This window comes from Apus apus, chromosome 12, assembly GCF_020740795.1.
Source record: "Apus apus isolate bApuApu2 chromosome 12, bApuApu2.pri.cur, whole genome shotgun sequence".
NCBI classification, from domain to species: Eukaryota; Metazoa; Chordata; class Aves; order Apodiformes; family Apodidae; genus Apus; species Apus apus.
In genome coordinates this window covers 1,132,537-1,146,145 of record NC_067293.1, presented here as the reverse complement: position 1 = coordinate 1,146,145, position 13,609 = coordinate 1,132,537, and the positions used below count along the sequence as shown (strand labels likewise).

Here is a 13,609-nt window from a genome sequence, read left to right as displayed (position 1 = left end):
ACAGCACTGGGCACCATGCCACAGGAAACACCTGTGTGCTGGAAGGATGTTCTACCAGATCTCTTTTGTTTGAAGTTAGCTGGATTTTATTATGATTTTCTTTTCTTGAACCCTCTCTCCTCTGCTAGGGCCAAGGAGGGATGTGCACAGAGGATCAGCTCCCTTGGCTAGACACATCTCCAGAGGTTGCTGGAGTTATTTCAAGCTACCAAAGGTGGCTGGAGTTATTTCAGTTACCTGCAACAGGTGCCAGCCCCCAGAGAAGTGCCAGCCACACACCAACAGCTGGAGGTAGAACAGGTGCCACTTTGTGGGCTCTAAAATGGATGAGATGTTGTTCTGTTTCTTGCTCCTCTGACTTCAGGGTCATCTGAAGCAATAAAGTGAATTATTGAAGTCCACTCTGAGTTTCTGTTGTGAGGCAAAGTATCAATTGTATGTTTCAATTAATAAAACTAAAAGCCTCAAGTTCAGTTTAACCACCTGAATCAAAAGAGAAACTGGCAGAGTGGAGGTTTTATACACGTGCTGTTTGTGTCAGAAAAGCCATCAGTGCTTTTTAGTGATGTGTTCAGAAGATGCTCTGTGTCAGAGGCAGAGTGCAGCCCCCACACAGTTCTGCAAACTCATCTTGACTTGCAGCAGCCCTTCCTTCAGTCTCCAGGCTCATCAGTGCACCCCAGTCATGACCTAACATGTCCTCAGCCCTGACTAGCAATATCCTCTTCTGGGAAGTGTGCCAATCACAATGAATCATTCCATTTGGTGACACTTCTGCATTTGGGAAAATGTCACTCAGCTGAAATTACTAAATTAAGTCATACATAACATGACCCCCACCGGAGCAGCTGAGGACTGGTTCTTTAGTCTTACAATTCCACTTGTCTCTGCTCTGTCTTCCTCGTGCTGTCCCACCAGACTGTGTATGCAGCAGAGTATTCCTGCCTAACATTGCAGCAGGTCTCATGAATTTGCCACAATACCAAAGTGGAACACTACTGTGAAAGGCAAATCTGTAAAATAAACAGACAAATAAAATCTCATCCTAGAGTTCTATCTTCATTAATGCCAGTAAGTCCATCTGACTTGACACTTGCCCAGGTAACAGCTCCAGGGATGGACTCACCCCATGGCTATTTCTGCACGCTCAGCCCAGACACCAAGAATTAATGAAGACTTGCAGTCCTCACAGTGCCCTTTGTTTCAAACGTGTAACCTCGTTATGCTCAGTGGGACTGCAGGAAATGATCGATGGCTTGACCTGAAAAGAAGGGAATTGCTCTGCTGGTTCTGCAACTGAAACTCATGCAATCCATATGCTGATACCATGCAAGACAGACCAGGCTCCAGCTCAGTGTTGCCCAGCTTTGTTCTTTCTAGATGGCTAACAGGAGAAAAAGGCAGTAAAATCTGCTGTTGCTGCTAATGGGACAGGTGAATACAGATGGCAAGCAGGAAAAACCAAACCAAACCAAACCAAAAAACAAGCAAGAAACCAAATAAATACAAACAAACAAAAACCACAACACACCAGGCTATTTTTATCTTCCCTGTCAAAGAAATAAAAGATTTTAGGCCAACCTTCAGCTGATAATTAATCAGCTTCTTAAAGTCTTATTCCAGGTGAGGAACTGGCTCTTTATGTCTTCCCTTGGTTCAAACAGGGGATCTTAAAAAGGCTTTAGAAGACTCTTAATATTAAGGTTGGTTAAGAAAACGAAGAGCTGCTTTAGTGTGAGCAAGAGCTACAAGCAGGCCGTGCATTCTGAAGATACCCCAGTCAAGCACTTTCCTTCTCACTTTCTCACAGCAAGGATGCAGCTGATGGCTGGAACAGAAAATGGGGCTGTTTCTCTCCAATTTCCTCTGTGCCTGCCCTGGAGCTTTGTGGCCAGCTCTGTTGAACTCTGCCAACAAGCTGTATCTCTCTTCCAAGGAGGGAGCTAAATTAAAAGCAAATTTTCTCAGCTATATGTAGTCCACTCTTCCATCAGGATACCTGGGAGCTGAGGGGTCTCTGCGATCTTGCAAGGGCCTGCAAGGCTGGAGGTTTCTCAGCCACTGGCACCCTCTGCTGGAAGAGAACACAGGGAGGATTGTACTGCTCAGACAGAAGATCAGAGTTGTATCCCTTTTCAGGCTTCTGCCATGTTGTTGGTGGTCTGCCCATAGATGTGCCAAGCCCCTGCCTGCACCTGTCCTGTCTCCATGGTGTTCTGCTGGGATCTGTCCTGGGAGACAAAAGGATAAGCAATGGGGTTCATAGTGACAGTGCAGTTTTGTAGCACACAATCAGTTCCTAGTGCATCCTAAGTGCATTCCCTGCCTCAGTAGATGAGCCATTGAGGATCTGAGTTAACCCTTCAGGACAGACACCTCTCAGATGGCTAAAAAAGGAAGGGCAACAGCCCAGAATATGGGCTAAACTTCAAGACCACACTTTAAATTGCTACCCCTTTTATGCTCACTGATTATTTTACATTGTATCTGAGATCAGTGGGGAAGAAGAGAAAGACTTTGAGGAGGAGACTAAAGTAACACATGACAGAACTGCTCGATATTTTAATGTCTGGGGGATTTAGTCCCTTATCTCTGATGCCAGCTGGAAAGAATGAAAGGCTTTCCTTGGCATTAGATGAAAATTAAAACATCATTTATAAGAAACGATGGTCAAGCTGGAAGAGATTCAGAGGTTCACCTTCAGGTTTGGCTTTAAGTATCCAAAAATACCAATGCCTTTTTAAATGGGCTGAACCTCTTGGTAATGAAGAAGGCAGGGAGGACACTTGGTTTCTCCAGCATTTTCTGTTGTTCCCAGGGCACAGGAGGATAGTGAAATGTGGTCACTTTACTTCCTTTTCTACTCAGAAATCATTCAGAGAGGCTCTCATTTTAATGGCTGTGGAGCAGAAATTCAAAATAGTAAAAATACTCAGTGAATGGAACTTTTCCAGATTTCTAGAAAGACTTGGGTTCTGTGAGGGCAACAGTTTGGTTTATTGCTTATCTTCAAATATTGCCCCTTGCCTGAATTCCAAGTGATCAGTTTTACTGTACCTGCCAGTGCCTGGGGGCCAGGGCACTTCCCTGCTGCTTTCCCACCAGTGCAGAACTAAGGGGTTTGTGTGCACATGGGTGGTGGCAGGACATTTTAGACCTCTGTTTGTAACTTGGAGGGAAATTGAGAGAACGGTATCAGAAAGAGATGTGAGCCCTGTTGTATCACACAGTTTTGCATCCTGTTGAGTTCCACTCCTATCACAGCCAGCGTGGCAGAGCTGTAATGTGAAACTGAAACAACAAACAACACTCAGCTGTACAGGGCTTGCTCATGGATTGTTCTGGGAGAAATCTGGACAAATAGCTTGGAGGTAGCAGGGTCTGCAGCCTGTGCTCAAAGGCCTTATCTCTGGGGTTATCTCTTGCTCCTCAAGGCAGTTTCACGGCTTACAACTTGAGACATCCTCACTGGTTACTGCAGACTGCCCCTGTGCTATGGCACCAGGAGTCTTGCCAGTGCAATCACACACACAAAAAAAAAAAAAAAAAAAGATTAAAATGAGGGACTGTGACAGGTGGTCCCCAAACCGCGGCCAGTGAAGATAAAGCCAATTCCACAGTGACTGTGTGAGTGGCACATGGTCTGCCAGCAACCTCAAAGCAGCGATAAGTGACTGATGGCATATAAGGTTTCTCTCAAGTGTCAGAGCAATTGCAGAACTGCCAAGCAGATCACAACTTGTGTCTGCAGAATGTAAGAAAGTGTCAAGAGAGACAATCCCAAGAGATGTCAAAGTATTTTCAAGAAAGAAGCAAGCAGTAACCAGAAAGCACTATGAAGTCTTGTACCAAGAAACAGAACGAGTCGTGCAATGACCACCTGGAGCTCTGCTTAACTTAATCCCCAAACAGCCTGAGTGCAGCACTGGGACTGACCTGCCCTGGTTCAGTCATCACACACCTGAACTATCTTCTGAGAACCTTTAGGTGACATGGTGGTTTTGAAAGGGTTCTCTTTGCTGGTTTTTGTGTGTCTGTCTGCCTTTCTCTGGGACTGTACAGCTATTGAACCCCAAACCTCCATTTACTAAATTGCCTTGCTCCTACAGAAATTTAAAAAGGAAAGTGATTTAGAAAGGTGTCTACCTTATCCCATCTTCTTTTCTTAATATAACTGTGGAGTAGATGTTCCTGCATGAAATTACCTAGTAATTTTCTTGTCTTTATTTCCAGTGTTTCAAGTGTTCTTAGGAGAAGCACTGCTAGACTTTCAACATATTGTTATGGTTATCACCTTGATAAATATAACCCTTTTCTGTCTGCTTACCCCTCTGTTTGAGGCTTCCCTGCCGACTTCTTATTCTCTCTTCTATCTAGTATAAGTTTCTTTATTTTCAACATGTTAACAGCCTTTTCCTCAACCAGTTTCCAGAATGTTCGTGACCAGTCTTCACATTTTCTACATCTCTCAACTGCTGTGAAGACTTTCATTCCAATTCCCTGCCTGACATGAAGACTATTAGCAACTTAGGGCAGAAACTCTTTCTCTGTCATTTTATACAGCACCTTGCACACCTTCCTTGACTGACAGTGAGGTGATACACACACAGAAACACAAAGGAAATTGCTATTCCACAGCCTCCCAGACGCCCTGTCAAAACTTATTCCTGACCATGCTCTGACGAACCCAAATGCCTGCAAAGACCTTGAGTTGAGCTTATGAAGCATGATTCAAGCTGTCATGATACTTCTCAGTGACTTGACTTCAGTTCAGCTCTAAATGCCAAGCCTCTGATAGCAGTCTTTTATGCTTAGCTAGAAAATGCCTACTGCAGAAAAATTCAACAGAAAATAACAAGAGCCCAAGGGGTCAGATACTCATCCGATTCAGAGCTGGAAATCCTGTGAGATTTCCAGCATTTCAGGCTTTTAATCTTTTAAACTCCGAAGCAGCTACATCTCAAAAAAAAAAAAGGAAAACTTACAACTAACTAAATAAAATAAATTTTAAAAATCCAGGCTTGTTTGAACTCTGAACACATTATGATTTGAGTTGGCAATGAAAGTTTGGTTCAACTCTTGCTGTCTTTGATGCTTAGGTTCCATGGCAAAGGCAGCATTGTTCAACTCAGCCTGGGCCCGATCTTTACACAGGCTCCAGCAGCTCCTGCTGACTCCCAGGGAAGCTGTGAGGACTCTTGAAAATCAGGACTATTGTATATGAACAATCAAGAGCATTCAGGCTGAACAACCGTTCAAAAAGCACACCTCAGTAAATCACCATCTCAATAAGTTCTGCCATTCTCTTTTCCAGTAACCACTTGTATTTGGTGGATTGTCTTTTTTCGGTGAGGAGAGCCATTGGACCTTGCAGCCTTTTGCTGACATCGAGAGGGGGGTCATTCCAGAGGGAAGAGCCCAGCAGGGAACACAGGAACAACTGATTCCCCCTCTCTAAAGACTGGTGGTAGAGAAGTGCAGAAATGAGTCTGGCTCTTCAGGAAGGAGAAAACAGACACACAGACGGAAGAAGAAGGGAAATCACCAGGAGTAAAGGGGCTCTCAAAGTCTAACTCAAAGAAAATTCAACACCTGGATTTTTACTGAAGTCTGTTGGAAAGTGCTGGTTCAGTAAAAAAAATAATGCCCCAAACAAAGACTAATGGTGTTAAATCCACTGACATAAGTCCACTCTGTTCTATTCTCCTTCTGCAGGAGGATGAACAGTATTAACTGGTAACACAACTCTTGGTTGTGTTTTTCAAGAAGTGGCAACATAGAAAATGAGAATGTAAAATACAGCCTCTGTTTAGATACTTGTGACTAGGCAAGTCATTGCACATGGATCAGATCAGATAGAGGTGTTCTCCTTTGCATGCACCTCTCAAAGCAGAATGCTAACGTGTTTCTTGTCTTTTTTTTCCTTTCTTTTTTTAGCTTGTGGAAGCTTTGTGAACAGTTCTGAAATTGAAACTCAGTTACATTTGCAAGTCACTTTAAAAAGGAAAAAGCTAACATATCTAGCAAGGAGAAGAATTAAAAAAAGAAGTGCTCTGGCATCTCTCTTCCCTGCAGTCACATTGCTCAAGCCAGCAGGACGCTGCTCACACGAACACCCAGCACTCAAGCCAAGCAACAGGCAGGAATATATATATATATATATATATATATATATATATATATATTTCTATAGAAAACAGGTGGAGACTGTGTCCCTTTTTAAACTAACAAGCTGACAGGTCTGCTACTTCTGCAGAGGCAGGGTGCATTTTCAACGATATTAACGCTGTTGATTCTCTGGTCTGTTCTCACATCTGCACAGGCCAGAGCACTGAAAGAGCAGATGAAGTCATGCCAGCCTGCTTAGAGAGCTGTGTTCTCAGAACCACCAGGACCCCTGGGTGCCACATCACAAAGGAAACCTGCCAGCTCCGTGCAGACTGACCTGAGCGCAGAGGGAAGCAGCACACGCAGAACCAGGAGAGGAGCGATCAGCTCCTCACAGGATCTGACCAGTGGACTGCAGGCTCCTGCTAGCAGAGGGATTACTTCTTCCCTTGTTTCTTGTTCTGGACTGAATGTTCCCCTGGCATTAAGAAATTACAAGAATCTACCTGAAATCCAGTGGCAGAGTTCAACCTTTAACATGATAGAAGACTGTAAAACCCTGACACTGAACACTGGTACTGCAGGGAAGGCAAAGCAGCTGCAAAGGAGGAAGTTTCCAGTCTGTGCCTTCTTCTTAGAATGACAGGAATTTTTAATCATCTTGCTGCCTACATAAAATTCACGAGGGGGAATGTACATTTCCCTAAATAAGAGAAACAACCCTCACATGGTGGGGGGGAAGAGGGCTGTTTCCATGGTAACTTGTAAATTCAAAGCTCAAGGTGTTTTCGCTGCAGGGAAACTCAGAAAAGGTAACAAGATTGTTTGTAATAATGAGAAAACATCATCACTATTCTTCCATGCTAAAAAAAGCTGGATTGTTTTTGTTTAAAACTTCCCCAAAGCTGGCAAAGAATAAGTAAGACAAGTCTCACCCTGGCAGGTGAAAGTCTAAGAAAGGTGAGAGTGGCTGAACATAAGGAAATAGAATATAAACTTATTCATTATTTACCCTTGTAGTTCACAACCAGCATCCCAATATATTCTTGGAGCCCTTTTTATCTTGTCAAAATTCCAAGTGGGTCACAAGTTATCTAAGTATTTTCAATTTTTATACCAAATCACATTAATCTAATAAAGACAAGAGATTTTGCATTGGGAAACAAATGCTCCCTGGAACACACAGCAACACCCAAAAGAGGAACACTGGGTTCAGCTTCCAGGAGTTTATCCCTGCCCAGTGAGGTAGGGTCATCATGTGCAGGAAAAAATAATAGAAAAAATAATAACAACAACAAAATGTTGTTAAAGAGAAGTGAATACGCAGAGAGAGGAAACCCTGCCAGGGCAGCCAGCACTCCAAGAGTTAGTGCAACAAACAACTTCAGGAATTCTTTAGCATTTGAATACCTGACTTAGCAGGTATCTTTATACTCTTTAGACATGGAAGATTGGAGGAAACAATTGCATCTCATCTTCACTAAGGTACAGTTTTATTAGGATGAACTCTGAGACTAGCCTGTCTGAGGATGCTATGTCCCATAACAATTAATTGGCCAAAAAGCCAATTAAAAAATGATGCATGGGAGGTGACTGACTGGCAAAGGTGATGAGAGCTGATGTCTTTGGCAGACTGAAATACAACTCAACTGAACCTATGAAATAGTTAATAAAGCATAAACGTGCAAGCCGATATCTAATAATCAACTAAAAATTGGCGTGCAAATGTTTCTAAAAGACTGCTCACTGGGCAGCTTTCCTTCAAAATCAATGGCAACACTCCCCAAAAATAGTGTGGGTCCCAGTACATTCAAGAATACATTTTGGAGTTTACAATCAAGCTGCAAATCATGCTCCACATCACCAGATTTTGGCTAAAAGATGTTGCCCAAACTCCCTGCTTGACAAAGTGCTCAGTTTGCACCAGTTTTCTTCCTCACTGCAGTTAAGCACAGGCTGACCGTGCTTCAGACACGGATCCTGTTAACAGAGCAAGTAGTCAGGCTTGTGAGGGGACTAGGAGAGACCACAAACAGTCTGGTTTTATTTTTAGTTCAAAGATGAAGATGTCACCACCACTCCTGTGCTGCCATGGGGTCTTGTAAATCCGCAGGATTTTCTTGTGTAGATTAAACTTCTACAGATCTTAAAACAGGCATTTTGTCCCCTGAAACAGGCTTTTTCATTTGTGGATTGCAGCGTGTGGAGGGAAGGCAGAGGTGCAAAAGGCCCTTTAAAATTTTCAGCCTCTAGGTTTTTAACCACGAAGACAGAAATTAGACCAACTACTGCCCAGCCCCTGAAGGGATGAAGCTTCGGTACCAGGAGGGCCCTGGGCTTTGTGTATCCCGATCTCCTTAGCCTGGCTAAGCAGGAGCGTGAGATGTGCCACCCCCGGCAGGACCCAGCGGCTGCTCCCTGCAGAAACGGAGGAGAGAAATGAGGAAGGTGGAGCTGGAGTAGCTGCAAATGGTTTTTAATTAGTGGGTGCTTCTTTGTTGCTGTAAAGAGAGGGGATTAGGGGCAGGTCACAGGCCAGGAGATAAAACCTCCTGCAACAGGAGCTCCGCGGTGCCTCGGTGGGCAGCGCGGGGCTGGGAGCAACTGGCTCTGCTGCTGCCCGGGGGGTGTGCCTTGCCCTTAAAAAAAAGGGGGAGCACGACAAAAAAAAGAGGTTAGTGTGGCCAAGTGGCTCGAGCTGAGCCACCCTGCGTGACCCGGCATGGCTCGGGTTTTCTGTGCCCTCCTGCTGCTGCTGGCCCTGCGCTGGGGCCCCGGGCGGGCAGGGGAGTTCTGCCACGGCTGGGCGGGCAGCCCCCAGCGCTGGCACCGCGGCTTCCAGTGCCCCGAGCGCTACGATGGCCCCCAGGCCACCCTCTGCTGTGGGACCTGCACCCTGCGCTACTGCTGCTCGGCCAGAGAGGCCCGTCTGGACCAGGGCCGCTGCCCTGGGGACCATCAGCAGCCCAGCCCCAGGCCTCCAGTGCCAGGTAAGCTTCTTCTGCCTCCAGCAGATGGGGAAGGGGGCACCTTGGATGTTATATCCTTCCCTTGGTGGCATCTCAGAGGTAGCAACGTTCTCCCTTGGTGGCATCAGCCAGATCCTTCCTCTGTTTCTCTGTCGTTGGGAGCTCCCCCTTGTAACCACTGCAGCAGAAAGGTGTGGGGTCCTGGCACGGTGCTTACCTTGGTGGCTGCACACGCCAGAGCCACTTGGTTTGCTCCACTGGGAAGAGGGAGTAACTTTGGGCTGTTCTCAGAAGACTTCTCTGTCAGCCCGTCTCTTAGAAAGGCCTCTAAACCTACTAACAAAGTCATCTGGTAACACCCCTGATCCTCGTATCTCTGATGGAACGTGAGTGTTGCTAACATGTTCTGTTAATGCACATGGATGCCTCTAGCTAACACATTTTGACTTAATTTCTGGCTCGTTAAAATGCTTGTAGCCCTCAAACCCAGATGGCACAGGCAACCCGACTGCAGTTTAGGTACTAACTGTACACTGACACTCAGCTACAAGTCTGGATTTTCACTTGCACGAGTGATCAGGAGCTGTGACATCCGAGTACTGAGCTGCCCTTGCAGGGAAGTTGGTGGCAGATGCTCTAGGACTGACTGGTCCAACCTTCTGTACTTCGGGGTTTTCAAGTGAGCCTGCCAGAGCACTTGCCAGTTCCTAATCTTGCTGGTGCAAGAGAATAATTGAGAGTAAAACTACTCTGGCCTGCTCCCTGGTGCATTCATGCCTGGAGAACAGAATATAACCCAGAATACCCACGGAAGGAACAGTTGGCTAATGTCCCTCTTCCATTTTCAGTGCCCATATATGTGCCGTTCCTGCTTGTTGGATCTGTGTTTGTGGCATTTGTTGTTGGTGGTGCCTGTGTTGGAATTTGCTGCTGCAAGTGCTTAAAATCCCAAGATGAAGGGCAGCAAAGTGGACTTGCACCTGGTCAGACTTGGCTGCTAGAACCTGATATTCCTCCTCGTCTCTCTGGTTCCAGTTCCGCCACCAGAAGCCCCCTGAGCAGTGGTCCTCAGACCAGCAACATCTGCATGACTCTAGCTCCATCTCTTCCCATCATTGGGTTGGCTGAAGATGCTCGGTTCCTCAGTCCTCCACCTACCAGCGGACAACTCTTGCACCCTTCACACCCTAACCACAGAACAACCACCGAGCATGCTGCAGTAATGGAGCCAGCATCTTTCCTTAAAAGAACAATTTATGGACACAGTGCTAACGCATCCCTTTTTGGGGTAACACAGGGTGACCAAATGATGCACTCAGGAGTGCATGTCTGAGAAGATAACACATCAGCAGACAGCCTGGACTGGATGCTACTTCACTGCTATAAAGAGATCTTTCAGACTGAATTGAGGACTTTCAAATATTTGATGCTATTAGGATGTACATCAATCTTGGCTTTTTATGGCTCTGAAGATGATAGTTTAGAACTTCTTTTAGGCTCTTGGTTTTTTAAACTTTTTATTATTTTAATGCTATTGAAAAAGGCAAGATTCTGAGGCCTGCATACCTGTTCAAGGCATGACTGCAGAAATGAGTTTCACTCTTCCCTGGTGCTTTCAAGCTGCCTTACCATGCTCTAGGGGACAGGGTTTTACTGTCTGTAGCTGTGTCACTTCTCAGCAGTTTAGGACAGGGATGTGGCTTAGTGAGTTAGGAATTGTGGACACTTGACAGCCAGTAAAGTACAGGAAGGCTGTACTTAACCTACACACTTCTGCTTAGGCAAGATGGTAAAATACTGCCTGGGACTTGCCTGCCCCTGGTGAGCTACCAGTTAAGTTGATCTACTGAAGGAGCAACTTCTAGCCTTAACTTCAGTAAAATGTACATTTAGTACAGATCCTAGGGGAAGGCAATAAAACAACGTATGTGTTACTTCTCTTCAAGTGACTCTTTTTTCTTTCTTTACATAATGACTCATCAAATGGATGAAGAATTACAGGGTAAGGTAAGAACAAAATAAGACTCCAGTCAGTTTTCTGAGTATATGCTGGAAAAGCTTGGCTACTTCTTACTCCTTGTTAAGATGCATGCTGCCTGACTGCAGCCACCCCCTTCCCAGCAGGACACTGATAGGAAGAAGTTGTCAAAATACACTACTCGCTGCTGGAGTGTTTTAACACCTCCTCACAGCACAGAAACCTGAGTGATTATACTGTGAAGGCATGTTAAAAGGACTCCACAGGCATTACCGGTAGGAGCAGGGGCCAAGGCTTAAAAATCTAAATGCTAAAGCCTTTCCCATGTTAGTACTGCCTATCAAACAGAACGCTGGCAAGATTAAGATGCTTGGAGACTTCTCCTCTTAAGTCTATGGGGCTAATATACTTTGTAAATAAATGTATGACCTTGCAGTATTTATGTATATTTTATTTCAGAACATTACACCTTAATTCTGGCAAGCAGATATGTCTCTCACTAACAGTTATTTTAAGCACACATACATCCCAGTGCCCTAGTTTGTGGGGGCAAGGTGATATATTTGGGTAACTTTGACTCATTCATGGGTGTGAATTGGACATTTCTCAGAATTGAGCTGACCCAGGGTGGTGACTTCTGTTTACTGGGCCAGTTCCTCTTAAAATTGGAGTAAAAATATAAGAATGAGAACAGAATATCCTAAAAATAAAAGCTTCCTCAAAATACTGAGACTCCTGGTGTACACTTGTTTTAGTACTGAAAAACAGTAAGTTAGAGCTTCCAGAAATACACGGGCTTCACCTTAAAAATGTTGTCCTTGTTACTGTCAGTGAAAGGTCACTGGGATTTATTGATAACTATGCCAATACACAGGACTGCAGCAGGAGTGATGGCTTTTAAAGTTAGGTTTAATCTTATTTCACTGAAAGCACTTAGAAAATGGCTTCTTTTTGATAAAGTAACTGTTGTTTGTGGCTTAGGAAAATCTGTAGGCGAATGCAGTAGTTTATCTGGTTAAATGTCCAATTTTGACAGTACATCATGACAAAACCTCATGTCAGTTCAGAGACAAATGAACAAATCCTTCCTGGTGCTCTTTGTTCTGGGAAATTCAGAGCAACTTGTGTCACGCTTATGCTGGCAGGAAGATGTATTTTATGCCTACCAGACTGGGCCACTGGAAATGGAGAATAGGTGGCTTTATCTGCTAGTCTCTCCTTTACTAAAACATGATTATTCTCTGAAATAGATTTTGTGAGCTAGGAAGGTAAAGGAATATGTGACCTGACAGCCAGTACACCTAAATCTCTACTAGTGTGTATACAGACCTCCTGTCAACTGCAATAGGAATGGAAAGCTCTCCGGGAGGCAAATTCAGGATAAGGTTTTAAATTAAATAACAAACCAGAGCAACAGCCTTCCTGGTACTGCAAAACAAAGAGGTCAAGAGGTTCACATGTAGCCCTAAAGAATTAAAGGGGAAAAAGATGATCAGAAGTGAGGAAAAGAAAAGCTAAATGGTTTTGTGAATGCTGCCTTAATTGCTCTTTGGGGAGGATTAGCAGAGTGTTTGGAGTCAGGATACCTTTCTCTGTCCACCTTCTGCCTGTTCCACAACTGAGAAACACACACACACAAACAGGCAAAGCTAGTATTGGGAAGATCCTGATTTTCTGCATCCCTATTACAGTATTTTCTATAGAGAGAAAACTAATGGTTGCAGCAACAAAATTTCAATAAACAAATATTTCAAGGATTGAAAATTTCTTTTCAAAACTGCATGAGTAAACAAGAACTAACCCATTTGTTGCACTCCAAGGGCTTGAGAGACGTTTTTCTAAGAACTATTTGCTTAACATCTTCCATTAAGCACCACTGTACACTGGTTATTACCTTGGTCTCAATTAGCATCTGCATTAAAATCAGATCAACTCATGTGGGGATTAAGGAAAACGCACAGATTATTTTTTATGTAAATTCTATCACTTTACCAATTTAAGGGGCCTAGTGAGTTTAGCACATCTTTAGACAGATGGGATGTGTTTGTGCTAAATCCCTTTTTTTTCCCCTAAACGGCTTTTCCTGATTCAGGCCAAAGAAGTGCTTAGCAGGGACTAATGGTCTATTTACTACCTATTGTACTAGGAGCTTTGCTTTGTTTGCCTAATGATGCTCCTATCCCCTTCCCCTCAACTTCTAATTAAGAAATTATTTACAGTCCTTGCTCCTTAATCCTCAGTAATGACACAGGTGATCTCAGCTGTTCCTGGTGTATTCTTTCTGGATTTAGGAAGAAAGCACTTGGTAAGAATGCTCTGAAAGGTGCAGATAGCAGCTTCAGGCTGAAGGCTTGAGGCCAAGGCTTGCAGGCTTGCCTACATACAGGCATTGCCTGGGGTTGAACAGTGCTTTTCATTTTCTTTAGCTTAAATCTGTTCCTAATTGAGCCCAGATAAACTTAAATGTATTTTTGTCCAGATTTTTTGGACAGATTTAACCAAAGCAGTTTAAAGCAGGGCAGGTTTCTCTGTTGCATATAACTGTCTCTCCACA

The 13,609-nt window shown here is 44.2% G+C and overlaps 1 protein-coding gene across 1 annotated transcript in view; it reads left to right on the top strand.

The window, feature by feature from the left end:
* Positions 1-8,830: 8,830 nt before the first annotated feature.
* The window catches only part of C12H8orf48 (chromosome 12 C8orf48 homolog), a 97,586-nt gene continuing 92,807 nt past the window's right edge, over positions 8,831-13,609 (top strand). The window contains exon 1 of the mRNA XM_051630572.1: positions 8,831-9,098. Within this exon, the coding sequence (XP_051486532.1) occupies positions 8,831-9,098 (268 nt within the window). The remainder of the gene's footprint in view (positions 9,099-13,609) is intronic.